The sequence below is a fragment of the Neophocaena asiaeorientalis genome, unplaced genomic scaffold (genome assembly GCF_003031525.2).
Source record: "Neophocaena asiaeorientalis asiaeorientalis breed wild unplaced genomic scaffold, Neophocaena_asiaeorientalis_V1.1 scaffold203, whole genome shotgun sequence".
NCBI classification, from domain to species: domain Eukaryota; kingdom Metazoa; phylum Chordata; class Mammalia; order Artiodactyla; family Phocoenidae; genus Neophocaena; species Neophocaena asiaeorientalis.
In genome coordinates, this window is record NW_020172776.1 from 400,762 (window position 1) to 424,480 (window position 23,719).

Genomic DNA, 23,719 nt, shown 5'->3' on the forward strand with positions numbered 1-23,719 from the left:
GCTCTGTGCTACGGGCGAGAATGCCTTTTAAGCTAAAAGCTTTGTCTTTCCCACTGTATATGGAAAAATTGACTACGCACTTTCATGGAGAAGGTCTAGCTAAGAAATGTTTATATTGGACCAAGCCCCATCTCTAAATCTGGGCTTGTTGCTGAATGGTATTTTGTTTCCTTGGATCAGGGAAGGGGTCTGGAAACATCTGTAACTAAAGTATTGTTTTAAAAGCAGCACAATTTTTCCCCCTCAAATTACAGATAACAAAATTACTTTAAATCAAACATTCTCAGCCTTCCTCATCCATTTCCTTTCATAAATGTGTATTATTTTGCTGTCATTAAAAACAGCAGTGCAGAGAATAGATCTATAGCACTTAAGGCATTGCCATCTCCTTTGCAGTCATTTTCTTTTCACTTTGTGTACTTTACCTTCACTTTTATAAACATGCTTTAACACAGTAAGTATCTGGATCAAAACAGTAATTTGGGCGCAAAATTTAAAAGCTATAAACAGATAATGTCAGGTTGTAAAGTGATTCTGAAACTACCCTTCAAAATTTTTACTAAAAGGAAAATGTGCAGGTTATTTATGCCATTTATCAACGTAAAATTGAATGAAATAAAGATTTAAATAGTATTTTACCAAAATCACAAAATAAAATTTTAGGGGAAGGAAGTTAGGGAGGAAAATTATAGGAAACAATCCCAAATAACATGAAAAGAATGGAAATTCTGTACCAACTTTGAATCTCATTCATGTTCTAAAAATAATAGAACTTAGGAACAGTTCATAATATTGTAGTTAAAATTTTGTTCATATAGATTTACCACTTGTTGGAAAAGTTTTTCTGTTATTGTTGTTTTAATTAGCTCCCCAAATTGAGGAGCTAAATGTTCAGGATGATAACTCATTTGCGTTGCTTTCTATAAGCAGTTGGTGTTTGATATATTTGTTTATTTATGAACTGTTTGAAAATGGCCCTGTCATCAGAGACCCTGAACAGACCACCACTCTGAAATACTTCAGTCGTGGCCAGAAGATTCATTCTCCTGAGCCTTTTAGGTGCTTGACACATTGTAGAGACGTAAAATGTTTGTTTAATGAATTCTACTGCTCCCATTTTACAAATAAGAACACTTGGGGTAAGAGCTCACTGTCATTTGCCTCATAAAATTTGTCTTATAAAATATATCAAAATATATCAATATATAAAATTTATCAAAACTTACAATCCTAAGTTTTGAACCAGTCACAAACCCTCTGTGGGATCTAGCCTCTCTCAGTGTTGAAGGGCAATGGTGTTAGTTTCATGGCCCAGTCAAAATTGTAGTGATGGTATTTTATTAGTACAATTTATAGGTCATAGTTTTCCTGTTAGGTGGGTCAAGCTGTCATACATTCTGCCCAACCAGACATCTGCTTCTGATTCATAAGGGAAACACCTGCATAACCGCTGCTGTATGTTACACAAAGGGGCATCCTTTCCCAAGGCCCATTGTCAGATCCCTCAAATGAAACAAGAGAGGTGTCAGGGATACAGCTGGGTGTCATACAACCAGCTTCTAACAAGAGTTGACTTCTCTAATGAGTAATTACATTATTTGCTTCACAGTCTATTTCTATCTGCACTAAACAGAAACTGCTAAAAATTGAAACACCAGCTATAAATTATTATATTTACATTACAAACAATTGCCATATGCCAAATCTAGTAATTACAGAGGGCCAATGGACAAGGTTTCCCATCTCAGCTGAGCCACACAGAGCAAACCTGAGCAAGATTTAAAAAGTGTTCTCCCCCCTCACCTGCCCCCACTTCTCCATCCCATCTCACCCCACTCCCTCACCCTCGTGCCTGGGGAGTGGTAGTCAGAACTCTGGATGATGATGGCACTCACCTGTGAAATGAGGGCGATGGTACTACTGGAATAACTTTAATGAGATTCTTGATAAATCTGATAACCATGAGCAGAGTTGACCTTTATCCCAGATAAGCCTGGGAAAGGCAGAAGTGGACAGTGTGGGCCTGTTTGCAGCCCCAGAACAGCCCCCACCATTCTTAACATCACTTTTTTCATCATCATCAAGAAGTGTGGTTTAGTGGAAGGTGCACTAAGGGTGGCATTAACTTGCTGTATGTACGTGACTTTAGATGAGTCCCTTACTTTTCTTGGTTGCAGTTTTCCAAACTTTAAATAAGAGGTTAGATGAAGGAACAACTAAGATCCTTGGCAGCTCTGGAATCCTGTGATCCTATAATACCAATGTATGTATAGTGCCATACATTCACTACATATTCATTAACCACCTGCTGTGCAAGGCACTGAGGATACAGTGACAAAACAGACAAATCCAGATTCTGTTCTCTGGAAGCTAAGTCTTCTGAGGAAGAAAGACAATGAACCAGTAACTTCAGGGGTCATTGCTGAGCTGTGTTCCATAAAGGAAGACTTATAGCTTACTGAAAAGCTACCAGTTAAAACAGATAACCTGGCACAGACACATCCAAAAGGAAGGGAGGAAACTAACAGCTATTGAACCCCTTCTTTACCCTTCCATTGGACTTTAACTGCACAATATTAGTTGATACTCACAACCACTCTAAGAGATAATATGGTGATCACTCCCATTTTTTTCAGAAAGAGAAACTGACACCTAGCGTTAAATAAGCCAGGCCAGGTTACCCAGTAGTAGAACTGGAACTGGAATCAAGACCTCATGTTTTCCACTGCTCCCAGTTGTCGCCAGAGGATGCCACTATAAGGAATTATGGCTCCTGTAAGAAACAGACTGTAGTGCACCACATCAATGTACATAGGAGATAAAACAGTGATGTCTAGAAGTTGGGGGTATCCTCAATGGAAGCATATATGGAGAAGAAATTGATCCATTCACTCAACAAATATGTACAAAACTGAATGGCTGCCAGGTATATGGCTGACAAATGGGGACTTGAACATGGATATACATGTGTGCACTTCTTAAAATGGCAAAGAATAGATTTTCAACATATTCTGACAATTTAGGGTGCAAATTCTAAAGAAAAACTACCTAAAGAGATGTGCTATAGAGTGCGGGGCAGAGGTGCAGGGGGAGGATTTGTAAGCTGTTGGAAGAATAAGGGATAAAAAGAGGGACAGAGAGAATACATTCGAAAAGAAAATTTCCCCCTACCTATGAAATGCTCTTAATCTTCTTGATTTAACAATTAACTGACTGCATTTATACTAAGAAACCTATCAAAACTGATACTTGAAAGGGATCCCACCCTTGAATACAAACTCGTTATCTATTTAGATTCCCTAAAAATATGCTCCATCAACTGAACAGGGGAAATATGTCACTTTTCCCAGATTGTTATAAATTATGAAAGAAGAGTCCAAACATGTGAAGTGCAATCCATCTTTAGATGGTGCAGCTTCAGCCTCCAGATGAATAGAAGTCAAGTTGCTAGCTCTTTTCAGTCCATTACTGGCTATTCCAAACATATTTCTTGTAAGAAGCACTTATATCCATGTTCTTTCCTGACTGTGGCCCCTAATGGACCCACTTAAAAATCTGTTATAACCCCCAAATTAATATTTAGGATGATTACAGCTAAAAAAGACCTTTCCACTTCAACAGAGAATTGTTATCTCCCAAGAGTTGATTAAATGTATATGAAACGTTAAGCTGAGTTCAGGATGTTGGAGGAGATCATGGGTGTGGTTATGGTTTTGCCTGTTTTCAGAGGCTTATGCCTGAGGAAGGCTGAAGAATAGGGCTCTCTAAGGCAAAAAACGCAAAGGAGATGCACTGCTCTCCACCAACAAAGCAAGGAGTGGGGCCACAAGGAAGATGTGATTAAAAAACAGCTGGATATAGATAAACAAGGTCCTACTACATAGCACAGGGAATTATATTTAATACCCTGTAAACCATAATGGAAAAGAATATGAAAAAGCATACATATATGTGTGTGTGTATGTAGGTATAACTGAATCGCTTTGCTGTATATCAGAAACACAACATTGTAAATCAACTCTACTTCCAAAACAAAATAACTGGATATAAATAATCCTTAACTTTTAGCCTAGTTCTAGCTCAATACACATAGTCACCATAATTTCTGGTATCACATTTAATAATTTTCTAACAAAATCTGACTTTGCTTCTGTTTTAGTGTTCGAAACCATCCTAATTAGTAAATTAACATTTTTTAATGCGCCTTCAAAGATTTGGTAAAGGTTATTTGATTCTTTGAAAGTGGCCTTGGCCTGGACTGTCTGAGAAAGTCAATCAGATGTCATTTTCTACATCTACTTCAAATGGGGACCATTTGAATCATCCCCAGATAAAGAGCTAGCAGGTCAATTATTTCATACTGCTGCTTGAGTACCTTCTCCTGCCACACCCCTGGGAATGAGGGTGTGTTGCTTACTCTCCACCTGCCCACTTATATTCCCCCCAGACCCTAGCTGTGCCTGCCTGCCCACCTTGCTCTGCCTCCAGAGGCAGACCCCTGAAGACTCCTCACTCAGGCTCCCCTGCTGAGTCAGAAAGGAGAGTAGAGAGGTGGGGCAGTTCTGCCCTGCTCCCTCTCTGCCTCACCATTGCCTCTTGGGCAGAAGCTGTGACTCCCCATGCCTGCAGGTCCAATAGCAGCCTCTCCTTCACAGCTCTGGCCGCTCTGTAAGAGGCCAGAGTAAGAGCTTTCTCTGTTCCTTGGGCCCTAGGGTGCTAGGCCTCTGTTCCCATGGCCTCTCCATTCCTTGCTGCATTAACCTCCCCACGTGTCTGTAAACCATCCATCCATTCTCATGTCTTCCTTCTCTTCACTTGAATCCTCTAAAGTGACTTCTGTTTCCTACTGGGCTCCTGACTGACTGATTGACTAAATCAATGACAAGCCCTCTTTCAAAATTCATGGCTTTTTCCATTTCCTTTCTAGTGGGGGAACCCTTTCCAAAAGTACCTCCTGCAATTAGCTATTGTAATTTACAAATTATTTTAGTTTCGTGTAAAGGAATAATGGAGAAGAGAATATACCCCCAAAAAACTAACCAAGTATAAGAACATAATCTTAAATTCCGTAAGGCAGCTTCATTTAGTCTGAATCACTGCACACTCTTTTCCCATTCCCCTTTTTCAGCTCCAGGCCAGCTGGAGAGGGCAACCTTTAGCCGAGTTTGTGGGTCACTCTGCCATGTTCTGCCAGTTTAAAGCCAGAGATGCTTGGGGTTCCCACTATTGGCTGTTTTGGTCCCTGAGGAGGCAGGAGTCTGAGTCTGGACTCCAACTCCCCTCTTAGAACAGAAAACTAGCCTGTAAACCATCTCACATAGATTTTCACATTTTAGTTTCTCAGTCATTGGAAAATGGAAGTATTGTGCACTATTTTGAGACTATTTTACCTCTGCCTTAAGTTAGTAAGCCCCAACTAGAATAAATAAGCACCCTAAAAGTCCTTCAGATTGCACAGGTAGCCTAGGACACGTAGCTTTACTGATAGAATAAATTAAGTGGTGGAAATCAAATTAAGCAGTCATTTGAACATTTTAGAAGAACCTAAAAGCTGGTGTACATTTTAACTGAGACACGTATACAGACACGTGAAAGGCTTCCACATGGGATGAGGTAGCTACTAGCTGTACGATGAAAAACAAAGGAAGAACAAATTAAGTAAGGAATGTTCCTCTGCTTATTTTTTGTAACTGTGTGAAATGATACTGGTACATAAAATGAATAACAAGGAAGTTAGGGAAATTATGCACAAGCAGCTGAATCTATTATTATGACCACATTAGTCACTTCCTAGAGATGATGTTTTGGAGACCTTACCAGGTCTAGACATGGAAATCCAATAGCCAGCCAACCTACGTGGGATCTTTTGTCTTTCTTTCTTTCCTTCCTTCCTCCCTTCTCTCCCCTCCTTCCTTCCTCCCTTTCTTTCATTTTTTCTATCTTTCTCTTTTTCTTTCTTTCTTTTTCTTTCTTTCTTTCTCTTTCTCTCTCTCTTTCTCCCTTTCCTTTCTTTCTTTCTCTTCCTTTCTTTTTTTTCTCTTTCTTTCTTTTTCTTTCTCTCTTTCTTTCTTTTTCTTTCTCATGAGCATTTGTATCCCCTCCATGTATCTTAAGAAATAAAATATTGCCAATATAGTTAAGCCCATATATCCTCAATCTCATTCCTCTGCTTTACCCTTAAATTGCCTGATTTCTTAGGTTCCCATTTATTTCTTTTATTTTTCTTTATATGCATGCAGCCTTACACAGTGTATTACACAAAATTATTTTGCATGTTTTAAAATACAATATAAATATCATACTGTTTCTATACTGCAGCTTGCTTTTTTCCTTAATATTATTTTTTAAAGATCATTCATGATTGGAAATCTTCACTTGTGAGATTTGCCAAATTTCTCTCCAAAGTTTTTACATGATTTTCCCCCTCTTGGTTTGTTCTTTCCAGGTTCAATCCATTTTTTCAACTAACATATTTTCAGCATCTACTTGCTATTTGTTAATCACTCTGATAGGTGATAAGGATACAAAGATGAATAAGACACTCCCTGTTCTCAAGGAGCTCACGGTGATTTCAGGGAGGCTAGAGTATAGATTAAAACTTGCAATAGCATGTTCCATGTGCTCTAAAGAGGTGTGTGCAGAGTGCCACGTGAACGCAGAGGAAGAGCAACTGAGTCTGAGACCGAGGAAAGGATTCATAGGTGATGGTGAGGAGAAAGGCACCCCAAGACCCTTTGTGCAGTACATGCAAAGTCAAGTTGGTCAAGAGAATGGTATGTTGGGGGAGGAGGGAAACATGTAGTTTAATTAGAGCAGAGGGAGCTGAGGTTGAACCTGAAGAGATAGTTAGGATTTTACTATGAAATAGGAGGCTTGTATGTCATGCTAAGGAATTTTACTTACTCATGTATGCAATGAATGAAGAGCCACTGGGAGGTTTGAAGCAGAAAAGCAGTATGATAAGGTCTTTAAAAATTAATTCTGGTAATAAAGAATGGACTGGAAGGGAGAAAGCCTGGTGACCAAGAGAGTAGAGTAAACGTAATTATGATAATCCAGGAGAGAAACGCCAAGATTCTGACCTAAACAGTGGTATTAGGAACAAGGAGGAAGAGTCATCTTGGTAAATCTCAGAGGAAGAGTGCAAACTCTATGAGGCAACAGTATACAAGGGTGATAGGAGGTGGGATCAGTCTTACTCAGGTGGAGGCAATAAGGAGTGCATTGTGTACAGAGAATTTTAAAACAATAATAAAACTTACTAAACCACAGTCTGCTTTTTATTAGCACCGTGTGCCAGCAATTCTAAATAATGTCCATGACAAAATTCTCCTCCCTGAGAAATTTTTTGTTGTCTAAGTTCTAAGCAGTCGCTGTGGTAACTGTTGAGTCTTAATAATATAACAAATACGTAAGCTTCAACTTAGCACATTCCAGTTACTTAACCTTGATAAACATGGTATTCTACACAGAAATTAATTTGGAGAACATCCAGTCCTACTGTCCACGTAGATAGAGATATTCATTTAGAGAGTAAATTTATAACAGATCAGAATTGTGTAAGGTCGTTTCTAACTTGAGACTCTAACCTCTGTGATACTTCATTTACCTCCATTTAAACCATAGATTTGAAATAAACAATGATAGCAAAGTGCTTGTAAAAAGGAAGAGATAAAACGTGAGTTCTTAAACTTTGTCATTCTATATGCAAACCATTCTCTGACCCTTGCAGAGTTCACTCTTTTGGAAGCATTTCCAAAAACTACATTAATGCAAAATACATTCATGTGATTTAAAAGCATTAATCCATTACTATTTCCCTTTATGTTCCATAATCTTTATAATTAACTGAGATATAAAGAAAAAAACAGATTGGGGAGAGAATATTATAAGGTCAGTGTGGGATACATTTAACTCCATGTGCCTATAGAGCTGGAGAAGGACTTGTCTAACAAGTACTTGGAAACAAGAGTGTGGACTAAAAGAGTGAGATCCGGGTTATGTAGAGAGTTTGGGGAGTTACCAGAATATAAACAGAGGCTGAAACTGTGGCAGAGGTTGACCTCACCCAGCAAGAGTGTGTTGTTAAAAAAGAGGGATACAGAGGTTATCTTGGGGAACACCTACAACGCAGGGGCAGCAGAGGAAGAGGAACAACCTACCTTCCTTCCCCCCAAATGCTCCCCCCACAGATACTGAGAAAGAGAGGCAGGAGAAAAACCTAAAGTAGGAGTTGTCCTGCAGAGAGAAGAGAGAATTTCAAGGAGGGAATTTCAAAAATATTAAGTACTGGAATAAGAACAAGTAACACTGGAAAAGCAAAGACATCACCCGACAGCTTTGTCAGGGCAGTTTCAGTGGCACCATGGAGACAGAAACTGGATGATGGATACAGGCATAGGTTGGCATGAAGGAAGCGGAGCCAGTGTGATTGAGTTCTCACTCACCAAGCCTGGCTGGGCAAGAACGGAGGAAAATGAAAAAGAGGCAGAGCTGAAGGAAGGTGTTCTTAGAATCTGAACCTGGAGTAAGAAGTCAGGGCTTATCCAACACAAGACCCAGCACTTAACTGTACTCTGCTTCTCCTCATCCCTGTGGGTGCAAAGAGGTGGGTGGCATGTGAGGGAGGGAGGCTAGGTGACGGGTCAGAGCCTGCTGGCCACAGGTGTGTAAGCCCCAGAGCACGGATAGAGGGCTAGTCTTTCCTAACAACAAGAGAAGCACTACCTCCTCTGAGGTGGGCAGAGGACATCAGGATGAGTCAAGATAAAGACAAATTTTGAGAAAGAGAAGAGAGATAGATAGTATGAGATTTTCTACCCAATGACCTCCATGAGTAGAGATTTGGGATGCATTTCTCCTTTCCTACTAATTCACCATAGCATTTCTTCAGTGATGCCCAGACCCACAAGGAAGAGCATAAAGAATGACAGGTACTGCCAGTCACATTTTGCTTTGCATCCTGAATGGTCCAGTGTGAAGGTAGCAATGAAGTACACAGGGCACCTCAAGACAGAAACAGGTACATCTACTAGCAATGGAAACTGACAGAATACCCCAAACAGAGAACTCGCCTCAGGAAGCACTGCTGCCTTCCCTGGGCATACTGAACAGAAGCCATAGTCAGTTTATAGACAATTAAACTTCCCAATTTCTTGTAAAAAGTAATGGTAATTTAGGCAGACATTTGCAATCCTGTGGGCTATTAAATGGTAATGATCAAATCAGAATATCTATAAGGAGCACTTAGCTCAGTGCCTGGTGTCTGTCAATAAATATTCGCTGTTATTATTCACAAAAACCAGTTGAAGAGGGCAGAGATGCCTGTCATCTCACAACACTGATTCCTACTAAGCGGTTAAGGAGTCATATCAAAATCCCCTAAACCTTGTAACTCTGAAGTCATTCTTCTCTCCTTGCTCTTAAGGCTAGCCCTTGTGGTCCGCATCTCTTCCTTTCTTGGAAATGTGTCCATGGCATTTGCCCCAGTAAATTAAATAAAACTGAGTCAGTTTTCAGATATAAAAAAAAAATCTTGCAGAGGCTATGTTGTGTAACCATAGCCTGGAAGGCGAGGAGTGAAAAGCACAAGCCAGTTACATGAGGCAATGTGAGGAGGACCCGGAGCAGAAAGCTAGATGTTAGCAGATTTCTTTTTTTAAGAAAAATCAAAGGAAAAAAGGCACTGCTAAAGCCCGATTATGTTTTATAAATGGCAATCACCACTATAAATGAGCAACTTATAAAGTATTTTAAATAACTTTTCAAGGAGAAAATTAAAGAAATTTTCATCAGTATTAATGAACATAATCATCCTCCAATCCAACACTTCAAGAGGAAAATCTTTATGGCTTTAGGGCTCTAAACTTTTCTTGTTTGATCCTTTTAGTTTTACAACTAAAGAGAGCTATTTATTGGCAAGTGTGGTAAGTACTTCATCACAGCCTGAGTCTGTTGGTATGTAAAAGTCCAAATAAGCATTTGATCAAGTGCAGGGCTTGAGAACAGTTATCTGAGACCTTTGAGTGAAGCGCTGGTTTCCACGCCCAAGAGAATACCCAAAAGACCCATAAAGAGTGCTGAGGAATAGCCACATAAATGTAAAGTAAAGGCCATGATAACTATCTCTCCACTCTACAAAATTAAAGGACCTGGCTTAACTATGGACAAGATAGCAGTGCTGTGCTCCTCAGAATTCCTCGGAACCTAAATCATTGTCTCTAATTCATTTGGTGATTAAATTGAGGGCTGGAGTGTTTTGCAAGTTTGCCACGGAATGGCAGATAAAGTTCCCAAGCAATAAGCACAAAGGTAGCTCTAAGAGCCAACTAGGAGAAACCAGTACCATAGTTTGTGTTCAGCTGATACCCCAGCTTTATTTATGCCAATCCTAAGAAAAAATATCTCTGAACTGGATAAACCCCTGAGGAATGTTGGAACCACTTTCCTAATCAAGCTATGGTGAAATCACTGTCAAAATCTAAAAATTAACTTCGCCTATTGAAATGTGGGGAATTTCAATTACGCAAACAACAGCTTAAAGAGACACAAGGGAGGGTACATGGGTAATTCTCTCTATATTCAAGTAAAGTCAATCAAGAAGGCAACTTGCTAACTGTAACCCACTGCATAATGCGTTTTAACTTATTTTGGCACTTCCATTATAGTTGTGTATATGAACAATCAAAACATGTTAAGTCCTACCAGAAAAAATACAGAGGCAAAGTTATCAATAGCTTAATTCAGGACTGCTTTCCATGTCAGATACTTTATCTTTTATTTTTATAGACACAGAAAAAAATAGCCTTTGAAATACCTACCCGTGTAATAAATTCATATGTTCTTAGAAGTCACTCCTCCTCAGCAAAGGCCAAATTGATATTTTTAAATAGATTCAATTGAACAATTGGTTCCTATTAGAAGGTCCCTGAATACTATCGGATTCTTAATTCTGCCCAAGTTTTAAGCAGATGGAAGTCAGCATTGTGTAAGATCCAGAGACTCTGAGTAAAGGCACAAAGCTTTAGCTCCTAAGTGAGCATAACATTCAATCTTAAGGTGACTAAATTTTAAGGTGACTAATACACTAAAACAAAAAATGGAATTCACTAAAACTAAAACTAGAGCTGAAATCATTGTTGCCTGGAAACAAGAAAAAAGTGGATTGATTATACCCATACAAAAACCTAAGCAGAAAGATAATTGAATGTGGGCTGTTAAGTTTGAAGAATACTAATTTGGAAGGTAGCAATGACTCTGGATACAAATGAATGAATTCAGAGAGATTTTTTTTTAAAGCTTTCCACATTAAGCCTTAGTAAATTAAAGCAAAAGTTGATGAATCAAAATTTTACAAGTCTAATTCAGAAAGCAAGATGAGTCAATATTTGTAAAATGTTTGTAGATCCTTGGTTGAAGACACAATGCAAATATCTATTCCAATTTTAGGTCAAATCCTATTAGAATAGGCACAGGGCTGTGGCGTGTGCTCTCTATAATGAATTTTATTATAATTAATTCATTATTTTTGTTGGAACTGGAGATTAGAGTCTGTTTCTCTCTGGGACATCAAGCACCTACTCAGAGATCTCAAGATGTGTCTCACACCCTCAGATGACAACTTCAGGCCCCTCCTAAATCTGGTCAATTTTTGCTATTGTTAGTTTATTTTAATGGGTGATTGGAGACCTCAAATTCCTAAAGAATGCTATTAGAGCATTTAAATTGTTTAGTCAATTGGGCTTTTCAACAGAAATTCTGAAGGTCTTAGACATTCACTATCTATGCGAAAGTAGTGGCTTGTGGTCAATTAAACTGGCTCCTCTGTGACAATATTTGGAAAACACAGTGAGATTTTTATGAGTTTTTAACTTAATATTACTTTGCTTGGTATTCACTTTATTTGATAACTCCAAGAGATTTTTAGAAGTTTGCCACACCCAAAGGATGCAGACTGGACTATACTTCAAAAGAACACAATTTAAGAATTTTTAAGAAAATTCAAAACATGTTCTGTATGATGACAGTATTGTTGGTTTAAGTCTAGTGTTTTCAAGGAGACTTCTTTGAATGAGGACAAAAATGATCAATCAGCTGTATAAATGCTATCCTTTTTGTTAAGAAACAATCTTAATTACATCTAGTGAAATAATTAACATTGTGATTATACGATGAACCTCTGGAAATAATGCCTTCTTCAAGGATATCAGCATATATATACACTGTCATTTCCAGTTCCTCTAAATATAAGTGGCACATGGATACACCACACTAATTTCCTCCTAAGTTCTATCTAGTTCTGATTTCTATAAATATAAAATTAGTCAAGTAAACATATACTGATTTTTACTCCAAGCCAGACATCACACTAATCATAACAAAGTAAGCAAATGGCAATTTTAACTCTTATTCTTCAAAGGCAGAAGTAAATATTATTTATTAATCCAATCTCAGTGTCAGAGCAGGAGGCAAACTGTAGTAACAGAGTGGCTTAAGAATGGAGAGCTGCGAGCTTCCCTGGAGGTGCAGTGGTTGAGAGTCCGCCTGCCGATGCAGGGGACACGGGTTCGTGACCCGGTCCGGGAGGATCCCACATGCCGCGGAGCGGCTGGGCCCGTGAGCCATGGCTGCTGAGCCTGCGCGTCCGGAGCCTGTACTCCGCGACGGGAGAGGCCACAACAGTGAGAGGCCCGCGTACCCCAAAGAAAAAAAAAAAAAAAGAATGGAGAGCTGTAAAAAGTCTACAAGTGATTTAGTGGAAAGCAAAATGACAATGTGGCTGAAATAAATTGTTTAAAAAGTAAATATTCCCATTCAATGGTTTTTATATATTAATGATTGTATATATTTTTAAAGAATTTTTTCTGGGGCTTAAAGGAGAGGTTTTACATTTTTTATTCATTTCAGCCTGCTGTGGATTGTTCATAACAGCAAAAAATTGGAAATAACCTAAATGCCCAACAAGAAGGGTTTGGTTAACATATATTAATGGTACACCAGCAGGTTAAGAGCTCAAATGTGGGAGTCAAACAAAGAATCTAATTTCTGAGTCCACCATTTCTTATCTGTGTTACTTGGCCTGAATAACAATTCCTGTAAGCCACACAGACCACATCTGCAAAACGAAGGTAACAGAACTTACCTCATAGAGCTATGGTGGGGTAAAAATGCAAGACCTATACAACATGACCAACGCAGTGACTTAGCATGATAAATATTTATGTTCAATTAATTAAAATGTAAATTAAATAAAATTTTGAATTTTATTTATTTATTTACTTACGAGGGGCAGCATGGTATAGTAGAGAAACAAGAAGATTTGGAGCAGTCTGAACCTCTTATAAACCTATGTGACATTGGATACATTTCTAACCTTCTCTGACTCTCGGTTTGTTCATTTCTAAAATGCAGGTACTTATACCTAAGAGCAAATACCATAACATGGATAAAGTACTTATCACCATACTTGGTCCACAGGCTCTCAGTAAATGGTAACCATATTATAGTTATCATCATCATCATTATTGTCATTATTATCCTTGTCATTATTATCAATTTTTTAAAGGTTGTGGCACCATCCCAGAAGATACACATCTCCCTGAGTGCTCTCTAAATCACCCACCCACGTGTTTATACAGTTGTCTGCTGTAGGTCAATCTTATGTGGGCAAGACGGTTCAGGGTGGCATCTAAAAATTGATTGTAAGACTTCTCTTGCTTACTCACACACATATATAATACATAAACACATCTTTGTTTAGTAAATTCTGGAGAATATTTCCAAAGAAAGCACACAGATATTATTCTCCTTGTGAGAAGACTATTCAGCTTTCACAGGCCTCTAAATAGCACAGGTCTTAGAATTACTTAGAGAAAAGATTAACCAAGAGCAAAACTAAAAAAGTAGCCACACTTTCATTCTTGAAAATATCTACCTTTTAATATTATGACAAAGGTCAATTTTGCCAGTTCCTATAGAATTTCAAGAAGAGATCCAGTAAAACTTAATAGAACTTTCTGGGGAAAAAATGATGAAATGTTTTTACATAAAAGAAACAACCTTAAACAGCTCTTCCTGAGGATACTCAAGCTTCTTTTGAACCACTTAACAATCTACTGTTTCAAGGAATCCTCTAAAGTTCTACAACACAAGGTTCAAGGTATCCAGTGCATGGGCTCTAGTAATGACATCAGAAGCTCCCCATACCCAGGGCTTCCATTATTCCATATGGTGCCTTTATGCGAATTTTAAAATGGTGCCTCCTCTCTGGATAGATGAGTTAGAAAATACAATCCTTTCAAGTGTACAAAACTCAGCAAGAAAGGAGTTGGCCAGGCTTCCAACCCTCACTGCCCTCTTGGCAGGGGGCCAAGTGACTATTCCACACAACCCTGTCCTTGCCTCCCTTCTCTTCCCATCTCCCACAGTATGAGACCTGAGCCAAATCATCCTTCACACAAGGTCAGAACCTTCGTCTGGTGGGTGGATAGTGGATAATGACAGATTCTCAGAGTGAAGTCTCCTCCTAAACTTGGCATAACAAAGATTTCATCTTGTACACAGTCTAGTCAAGGCAGTGGCTGCCTGGACTGTGCTGAGAAACATTGGAGACCCAGTCCAGCCCCAGCAGAGAGCGGTGAGTAGATCAGCAGGGTAAACCACTGGTTTCCAACAGCACATATACCTCCGATGCCCTGTCCTGGTCCAAACCATTCAAATCACAATCACAAGTTCATTGAGCAATGAACATGTACAAGGTACTGTGACAGATGCTTTGAAGCAATCCTTCCAAACTTAGTCTCACACTGAAATCTTCATGGGGCTTTTTAAAAATTCAGATCCCTCAAAATATTTCAGTAAACCTAAAACTCTTCTAAAATACAAAATCTTCCTTTTTTTGTGTGGTTTTTTTTCCTATGTTGTGATAATTTTATTTTTGTTTTTTAAAAATGAGTCTCTTAATTTAGTCAGGGCCTCAGGCTAATAAGAGATTAGCCACTGTCATATTCACAATGATACACTTATTCAGGGCAAATCTTAATTTTCTTTGTCTTCGTCAGAAGAATGAGCTGCGAGAATGCCTAAAAGACTTGCACTACTATCAATTTAAAAACACCCTTTCAGAAATTTGATTCATTGGGCCAGAGGAAGGTCCTTACTGTAGTTGATGGTACAAGTGGGTCTTTTCATGTACCGTTTCCAGGCATCTCTATCAGACTCCCTGCTACCACCAGTGTGCTTTTCTCTTCCAAATACACCTCCAGTCTCTGCCCCACTCCTTGGAACTCATAGAAACAGAGACCAGAAGGGTGGTTACAGGGGCTGGGAGGGGAGACAGGGAAACAGGGAGAGGCTGGTCAAAGGGTACAAACTTCCAGTTAAAAGATTAACAAATTCTGGTTATCTAATATACAGCGCCTTGATTATAGTTAATAATACTGTATTATACACTTGAGAGTTGCTAAGACAGTAAATCTTACATGTTCTCACCACAAAAAAGAAATGGTAGTTATGTGACATGATGGAGTTGTTAGTTAATGCTATGGTGGTAATCATTTTGCGATACATATGTATATCAAATCAGCATGCTGTACACCTTAAACTTATACAACGTTATACGTCAGTTATATCTCAATAAGGCTGGGGGGAAGAATTAATTAAAATAAATAATTTTTTAAATACACAATTTATTTTATAAAAAAAAATGTAGATTCTTTGGCTTCACCATCAGAACTATTGAATCAGAAACTCCCCCAATCAGATGTCTGTAACTTGGTCAGTTAGAGAACTCAGAAACCACTGGTATGGAGGGTCCTGAGATAACTAATACTAAGGCCCTCACTACTGTTATCCATTCCTTTTATAATTAAAAGCCTCCTAATGTCAAAATGCAGGATGCAAGACATTCATGGGTCATCAAATCAATGTTATGTCTTAGGACCAGGATATATTTTTAAATAAAATAAAATAAAATGAAATAGAGAAGTTTAAAGTATATGACACATAGTAAGATTAATTACTGTTTTGTGAGTCTTTTTTCTTACTCTTGTTTCTGGGAATTCCTTTTTCTGTGTACTGCATCACAGTGAAAACATGTATTTCTTGTATTTTGAAACAAGTTAGAAATATGTGAAATTAGGTGGTGTGAATTAAATGCATCCTACTGCAATTTTAGCACCTTTCCCTCTCTTTTGTTCCCTAGTGGAAACTGAGAAAAAGGCTTACCATCAACTACAAAGTTTCCATTATAAATTATAAATTGGTCCCTTCTCAGCCTTATTTTGTCTTCACTTAGACAGAATTTCTTTGCCTTTTCTTCATAGGCAAACGACATTATGCTCTATTAAACTTCCTCCAAATGGAATATGTTACATTTTAGCTTTAGGACTATAGGGTTTTTATACTGTGCATGGTGTCTAGTAATTCTTTCTCTACAGAGAAAAAAGCAAGAGGAAATGGGTTTGCATAACAGTCAGAGGGACCTCAGCCAGATACAATGAAAAGTTTCCTGGTAGCCAAGACAGTACAAACTACGAGTCAATGGCGGGTGTGATAGGAACCCTCCTCCTCTGTAAGTTTGTGGAAACCACCCAGATTCTTATCTGTCTGGAATTCTTTAGATGTAAATCTGTCTGACAGACAAGGAGTGGACTTCCAGGCCTATGATGTCATTTCTGCCTTGCAGCACTGAAACATTCCAAAGAAACATAAAATACATATCCATAAACCCAATGGCATAAACCAAGAACAATCTCACAAAGTTTCTCAACCTGAGCACAAGCGACATTTGGGCAGGGCAGTTCAGCAAATGCAAGATCGGTTAACATCACCACAACCCACACCTCTGAGTTTAATTATCTCACCACCGGAACGAAGGAAAACAATGTGTTTCTCGCAGTTACGAGGACAAATGAAATATAGGAAGAGCGCCCACGAAGGACCTGCTAAGTGTAAGGACTCATTAACTTCCTTACCCCTCCCTTTAACATTTTAGGATCTGAAAAGCATATTTTTTTAAGAGCTCAAGTTTATGACAGACACATCTCTAAGTTGTTCTGCCACAGCCAATAATTTCTGAACCCACAGGTCTTTATTCATAGGGAGCATGATGCAGTAGCGCCTCACCCAAATAGTGTGGATTTGTCTTGTTTCGGATTGGAAGAAAACATTAGAAAATTTCTCCTTCACTGTTACCTAAAATCTTACTTCCTCACAGTGATGGGCTGTGTCAAAGGTGCTCCTGTTCTGCTAAGAAGTGACAAGCGTTCACGCGGCGAAGGAGAGAAAGAGACGAGATCTTGCTGCGCGAACGGCTATGCATCGCGAGAATTGGACGCCATTTGTTCTCGTGGTGTCCGGGCCGTGGCTGGTCCGCCAACCTCTGCAGGAGCCCCCGACCCCAGGCCCTCCCCGCCCCCCCAAAAAAGGAGTGAAAAAAGAGGCAGAAAAGATACATAAAGAAAATTGGATATACATTATTGAATGGTAGTATAAATAGTTCATGTTAGTATGTTCTGTAAAGAAATATTTAGATCATTTACCAATCACCTCCTCGTACTCCTCTCAGAAAATGATGGCCAAAATTGATCTTTTCAGTCATGAAGATGCTTTTGTTGTGTCTGTTTCAGAAATGCGACGCAGGATTCTTTTTTGCCCAGTCGGGAGAATGTTTGCCCTGTGACTGTAATGGTAATTCCAACGAGTGCTTGGATGGCTCTGGACTCTGTGTGGTAAGTAGGGGTCATCTATCGCTTCTCAAATATTGCATCGAGCCTTTGCATCTTGGGTGGGGATAAAAATATTCTTCCTGGATGTTTGAGCTACCTAGGAGCAAACTGCTAATCAAGCTTTCTTAATATCCTTCACTTTTCCTGTAAAACACCTCATATAAACCGCGTATGACTGTAAGTGGTCACCAAGGTGTATGTCTGAATGTGCGTGTGCCCCTAGCAGTAACTGCCCCGCCACCCTCGGCAGCTGGTTTCCTGCTAACGGCCGTTGGTGATGGGCTTGAAAATAATACACAGAGGAGGAAATCATCCATCCAAATTCCTATGTAATAGCACAGTTTGCCATATGTTTGGCTTCACTCCACATAGACCAGGAGAATAAAACAGTTGTTTCATAGCCTATTTTACAACTTAAGATAGTCAGGTCTATAGATCAAAATTTAAAAAAAAAAGGTTTAAACCAAATAGCTAATAAAAATGAAAGCTTTGGCGTTATGGCCTTTGTAACTGTAATCAAGCCCCCAAAGAATTTTTTTTTTCCTTAACTGAAATGAATTTTCCAATAGACAGTGAAACATGATAGAGATTTATGAAGGAGAATGAGAAACCTTTTAGCAAAAGTACGTGCTACATATTACCCATTTTCACTAAAAGGACTGACAACCTAGTGAAGATGGGGATTGAAATATTTACCAGAAGTGACTTCAGTAGAAGTCGTAGGAGGCGTTTTTAAAGACTTATGCCTTAAGATCATGTTTTCCTTCATGAGTGATACTATTACACAGCAGTATAACAGTAGAAGTTCCCATGAGGCGAAGAGGCGTTCCAAAACTGCAAGAATATTTTTGCATAAACTGCAAGAATACTTAAATATACCTACCTACCTCAAAATTAGCATAATTGTCTGTATTAAGCAGATAATTTTGATTGTAAGTGGTCTTCAAGGTGCGTACTTGAAGGTGTTATTTTACTCATGTATTACGTTAAGATGCAAATTAGAACGTTTCCATAACAATTCACATTTTTCTAGGGACAGAATTAAGTTGCAAACACTAAACATTGCTAACTCTTTGTAGGGTTTGTTTAGTCCTGGCGTTTCTGTTTTCCCCTTCCCCCATCTTCTTAAATAACCATTACATCCAGGATGTCCTCTGTAGCAGTGTAGGCACCCGCAGCTGCCAAAGTCTACCCCTTTCTAATGCTTTCATCTCCGGTTTCCTGTTATTTTAATCCCAGTGACATTTGAAAAGAAAATCCCATGAATGCACTTGAACTAATAATGTACACCTCTGATAATTTGACCAATTAAATTTGGGCTCTTTGTCATCTAGTTTATTTAAATATAAGACAACAGGGATTAGCCAGCCCATCAGCTGCTGTTAGACAGTCAGTAAGATGGAAGACTGAAATGAATTAAAGGGGAAAAATGTCCCTCCTGCTAGTGCCTATACAGGGCTATGACAAAACAACTGTTTGTTACAATGACCTGGTCAGAATAAGAGCTATCATGGTTTTATCTTTGACCTGGACTTGAGCTTCTGAAGGGGGCAGTCATCACGTGATTCCTTCATAGCTCCTGGGGCATACGAAGTTCTAATAAAAGTTTGCGAGGGCTTCCCTGGTGGCGCAGTGGTTGAGAGTCCGCCTGCGGATGGAGGGGACACGGGTTCGTGCCCCGGTCCGGGAAGATCCCGCATGCTGTGAAGCGACTGGGTCCGTGACCCATGGCCGCTGAGCTTGCGCGTCCGGAGGCTGTGCTCCACAACGGGAGAGGCCACAATAGTGAGAGGCCCGCGTACCGCAAAAAAAAAAAAAAAAAGTTTGGGGATGGGCTAGGGTGTAAACATTTATATGCACACTCAGGGAAGTTGCCTATCTTCCTGTAATTACTTTGTTCCAAGATAGAACATTAAAGAAAAAAAGAAAATAGCCATCTTACTTCTCAGCTCCTGCCCTGTAGCCCCAGCTCCTTGTCATCGTTCAGGGAGCCAGAGAAGACACAGCGGCTCCACCTGAACACCTTGCAATTCACTGTGGGCACCAGAGTTTCAATCAGTTCTTACAGTTTGCCTGGCCTAACTCATTTCTCCCATATTCCATAAGCAACAAAATAAATGGCCTTCTTTTATTTCATTTTGTTTTATTTTGAAGGCTTGTAATGCCTCTGTCTTATCTTCGCCTCTTGGTTTCTAATTCTTCCTCCATTCCCATGATCAATTTCAATTGGACCTTATATTTTACAGACTGATTTTAAGGAACTAAGCCATTTGATAAAATATATATAGTAAACAAAGTTATGCTACCATTTCAGACAATACCAAAAAATCTTAAGAGATTTCTTCACAAGAGGAATGCCAACTCTTCAAATGCAGAAAGGTGGTTAAGTGAAAAGTGGATTAACTAATGAAATCCAGTATGCATTGATTGTCTTTCCAAAGGGCCACTTTGTATCTTATCAGAACCGGGGTGCACTGGGCAGGGTTCTCAGTGGAGTCAGCTAGGCAGAGACTTAAAGGCCAGGCAACTCCAGTGGGCATGGCAGACTCTCTAGGAAAGCTCCCAAAAGAGGCATGAGAAAGGATTTAAGGTGTAGAAACAAACAGAAGCAGACAGATGGCTAGTGATAGGAATGCCTGGTCACTGATAACCTATAGTTTATCCCCCGATCTAGAGGCTAGGTACAGAGAACCAAGAAGAGACCGTGACTAAGTCCAGTTACCATCTAAAGAACTGGTGCTTCATCATTAGGAGAAAGCGTGGAGCCCAATGACCAGAACTAGAGTGGAGAAAATCTGACTTGAAGTTCACCACTGGCACGGGCTCCTCAGGTTCCCTTTTTTTTTTTTTTTGAGGTACCAGGCCTCTCACTGCTGTGGCCTCTCCCGTTGCGGAGCACAGGCTCCGGACGCACAGACTCAGCGGCCATGGCTTACGGACCCAGTCGCTCCACGGCATGTGGGATCTTCCCGGACTGGGGCACGAACCCGTGTCCCCTGTATCGGCAGGCGAACTCTCAACCACTGCGCCACCAGGGAAGCCCTCAGGTTCCTTTTGATTAAGCATTGGTGTATCTGTTGATTTCATTTATCCACTTAACAAATAAGCATTTTTTGAGTACCACTTATGTGCCTGGCACTATTCTAGGATTTGGATTAAGTGCTTTCCACTGTGTGGACTGAAGGGCTGTAGGGACAGAACACCTACTTGAAAATGCTTGTGGATGTGACCAACATAATGAAGTTCAAAGTACGAGGACCAGGGGCGCTTTAGAAACACATGCAGAGACCCCCACCTGCTCAGTGACAATCAAAGAAAAAAAAAATTAAAAGATTTTGAGGTCTGTGCCAGCATTTCAGGAAAAAATCTAAATCTGAATGAAAAGATTTGGATTTGAAACCACTAAATAACTGCGAAACATAATTGAAATCTAAAAAGAAAACCATCAAGCTGTTAAGGATTCACATCTGGCTGGTAGAAATGTGGACGGGCTTTTATTTTCTTCTTTTCACTTTACAGTATACCTGCCCAAGTGTTCTACAACTGCCAGTAATTTTATAATTAAAAAGATATTGATATTTAGATGGACTTCTACCCCACCCTAAGCACAATGGAGAAAAGGAAGTCATTTAACATATTGAAGGCTAAGGAATTTTTTATTACTCTCAAAGCCTAATTAAAACCTAATTCAGGAAAGCAAAGTTATTACATTTCTAATTTCTGTAGACACTAGCATTTTTCTCCTGATTTTCAAACTGTCCTTTATGTGTATTAAGCCAAAATCAACCAATGTAAGTCCCTTTAAGACTAAACATGTGTGATGGATAAAGCAACACCCTTATTAGATGTCCAGTAGAAAGAAGAAATTGAGTAATAGGGAATTCTTTTTCCTGTTTTACTTGCAACTATAAAGTTGGTATCTAAATCAAGTGCATAATTCTTACATTAAAATTTTGACAATTTTCCAATCTGTTGCAAGCTTGGAAAAACCAAATTTTGCAAATAGTGATTGATTTGGTTCCATGTTAGCTAAAGTTTTGACATAAAGTCATAAAATTTGTGTGCAAAGGATTTTAAGGATGGCTAGCTCAGTGGAGTCTCTTGTTGCTTTGTGCCCCCAATGTAAGAGTATGATGGGAACCAAATGCAGATAATAAGTTCTCTATACATTGTTTTTTCCTTCTTTTCTCAACCCTGAACATGTTCCTCCTCTTGTATTCCCCACCTCAATTAATGACAGCACCATTCTGCCAATCCCTCATGCTGGTCCCAGATGTTTCATCAACTGCCTTTTCCTCTTCACCAGTATTCAGCTGAGCACCAAATCCTGCCAGTTCAACCTAGGAGAGAGCCTCCTCTGTTCTGTGCCATCCCACTGTCTTAATTCATGCCCACAGTATCCCTCCCTGACCACTAGTGCAGCTTCTCAACTACTCATTATGCCCTGCTCCAGACTCTCCTCCCCCTCATCTGTCTTCCTCACAAGCAATGGAAACATCTTTAAAAAACACAACCTAATCAAGGCATCCCCCTTTCTAAAATCCTTCAAGGATTTCTATTCCAGACCCACTGAGCTTCTCTCTGCCACCTAAACTAACTCTGTACTTTCACTTTCTGCGTCTGAACTTGTGTTTCCCTGTTCTCTGCCTGGGATTTCTTGCTTATCCTTCAAGGCCTAGTTCAGATGTCACCACCTCCATTAAGTCTTGTCTTGCTTTCTCAGGAAGAGTAGACCCTTTCCCTTCTTTCTGACCCATAGTAGAGTCATAGCACCTAGCACACTATATTCTTCTCAGTTTACCTCACTGTTTTTATCACAACTTACTCAAAGTGAGTTATTCAAAGGCAGGAACTGGGTCTTCTTCATTTTAGTAACCATCACAGCTCATTGTCTGTCATTATATCAGCTTAATCCAGGTTTAAGTGAATGAATAACAAATTTACTTAAAAGCAAAAATCTTTAATATTATAATTTGAGACTGGGGTCCCCTTTATTGCAGTAAAATGCACTGTCTTGTTATTCTAGAGCCTTAGGCTTGGGCCGAGTGCTGAGTAACTAGCAAACAGTGCTACCGACATGAGGTGTTTCCATCTAGACCCTTGCTTCTCAAGTATAGTCTAGACCAACAGCATTGGTGATACTTGGGAGCTTGTTAGAAATGCAGAAACCCAGGCCCAACCCAGGCACCCTGAACAGAATCTGCATTTTCACAAAGTCCCCAGTGCATTCTGTGCACACAGGTCTGAGAAGCTCTGATCTAGACAGAGCACCAGTTCTCAAACATTTTTGTCTCTTGAGCCGTTTACACTCATTAGAATCACTCAAGGTGCCAAAGAGCTTTTGTTTATGTGGATTATACCTGTTCATGTTTACTGCATTTGAAATTTAAAAGGGAAAATTTTTATAATATTTTCTTATTAATCTATTTGAAAAGAACAATAATAAACCCATTACATGTTAACATAAACAGTATGTTTTTGAAAAATATAAACGTATTTTACATATTGAAAATAGGTTTCATGTCTGGCTTAATGGAAGGCAGCTGGATGTCATATCTGCCTCTGCATCAATCTGTGGTGATGTCTCCTTGTCACGTAGCCTCAGGAAAACCCCCCTTACACACATGAGAAATGAGAGTGCAAAAGAGAAATAAAACCTTAGTATTATTATGAGACTAGTTTTAACTTCCCTGGACATATTTTGAGAACCACAGGTCTAGATAGACTGTAGTCATGCATGAAACCTGTGACTAGCCACTAACCTGATCCTTTTAGGCTTTCTTCCCACGTTAGGCTGGTGCTGTGGCCCAGTCATCAAGAGACTCCATTTTTCACATGAAGGAGACACAGCTGGTTCCCAAATGTCATTCCTGACACTTAACGTGCAATTGATTATCTAGATGTAGCTTTCTTAACCACTGGCCAAAAATTCAGAATGCTTTTTTCATTTTTTTTTTTTTTTTTTTTTTTTTTTTTTTAAGGGGGGGGGGATT

At 39.3% G+C, this 23,719-nt stretch overlaps 1 protein-coding gene across 3 annotated transcripts in view; it reads left to right on the top strand.

Annotated features, from left to right (window-relative positions):
* Nucleotides 1-23,719, top strand: part of LAMA4 (laminin subunit alpha 4) — a 150,732-nt gene that overhangs the window by 21,619 nt on the left and 105,394 nt on the right. For all 3 annotated transcript variants that reach the window (XM_024740949.1, XM_024740950.1, XM_024740951.1), the window contains one exon: nucleotides 17,628-17,729. In XM_024740949.1, coding sequence (XP_024596717.1) covers nucleotides 17,628-17,729 — 102 coding nt within the window. The remainder of the gene's footprint in view (nucleotides 1-17,627; nucleotides 17,730-23,719) is intronic.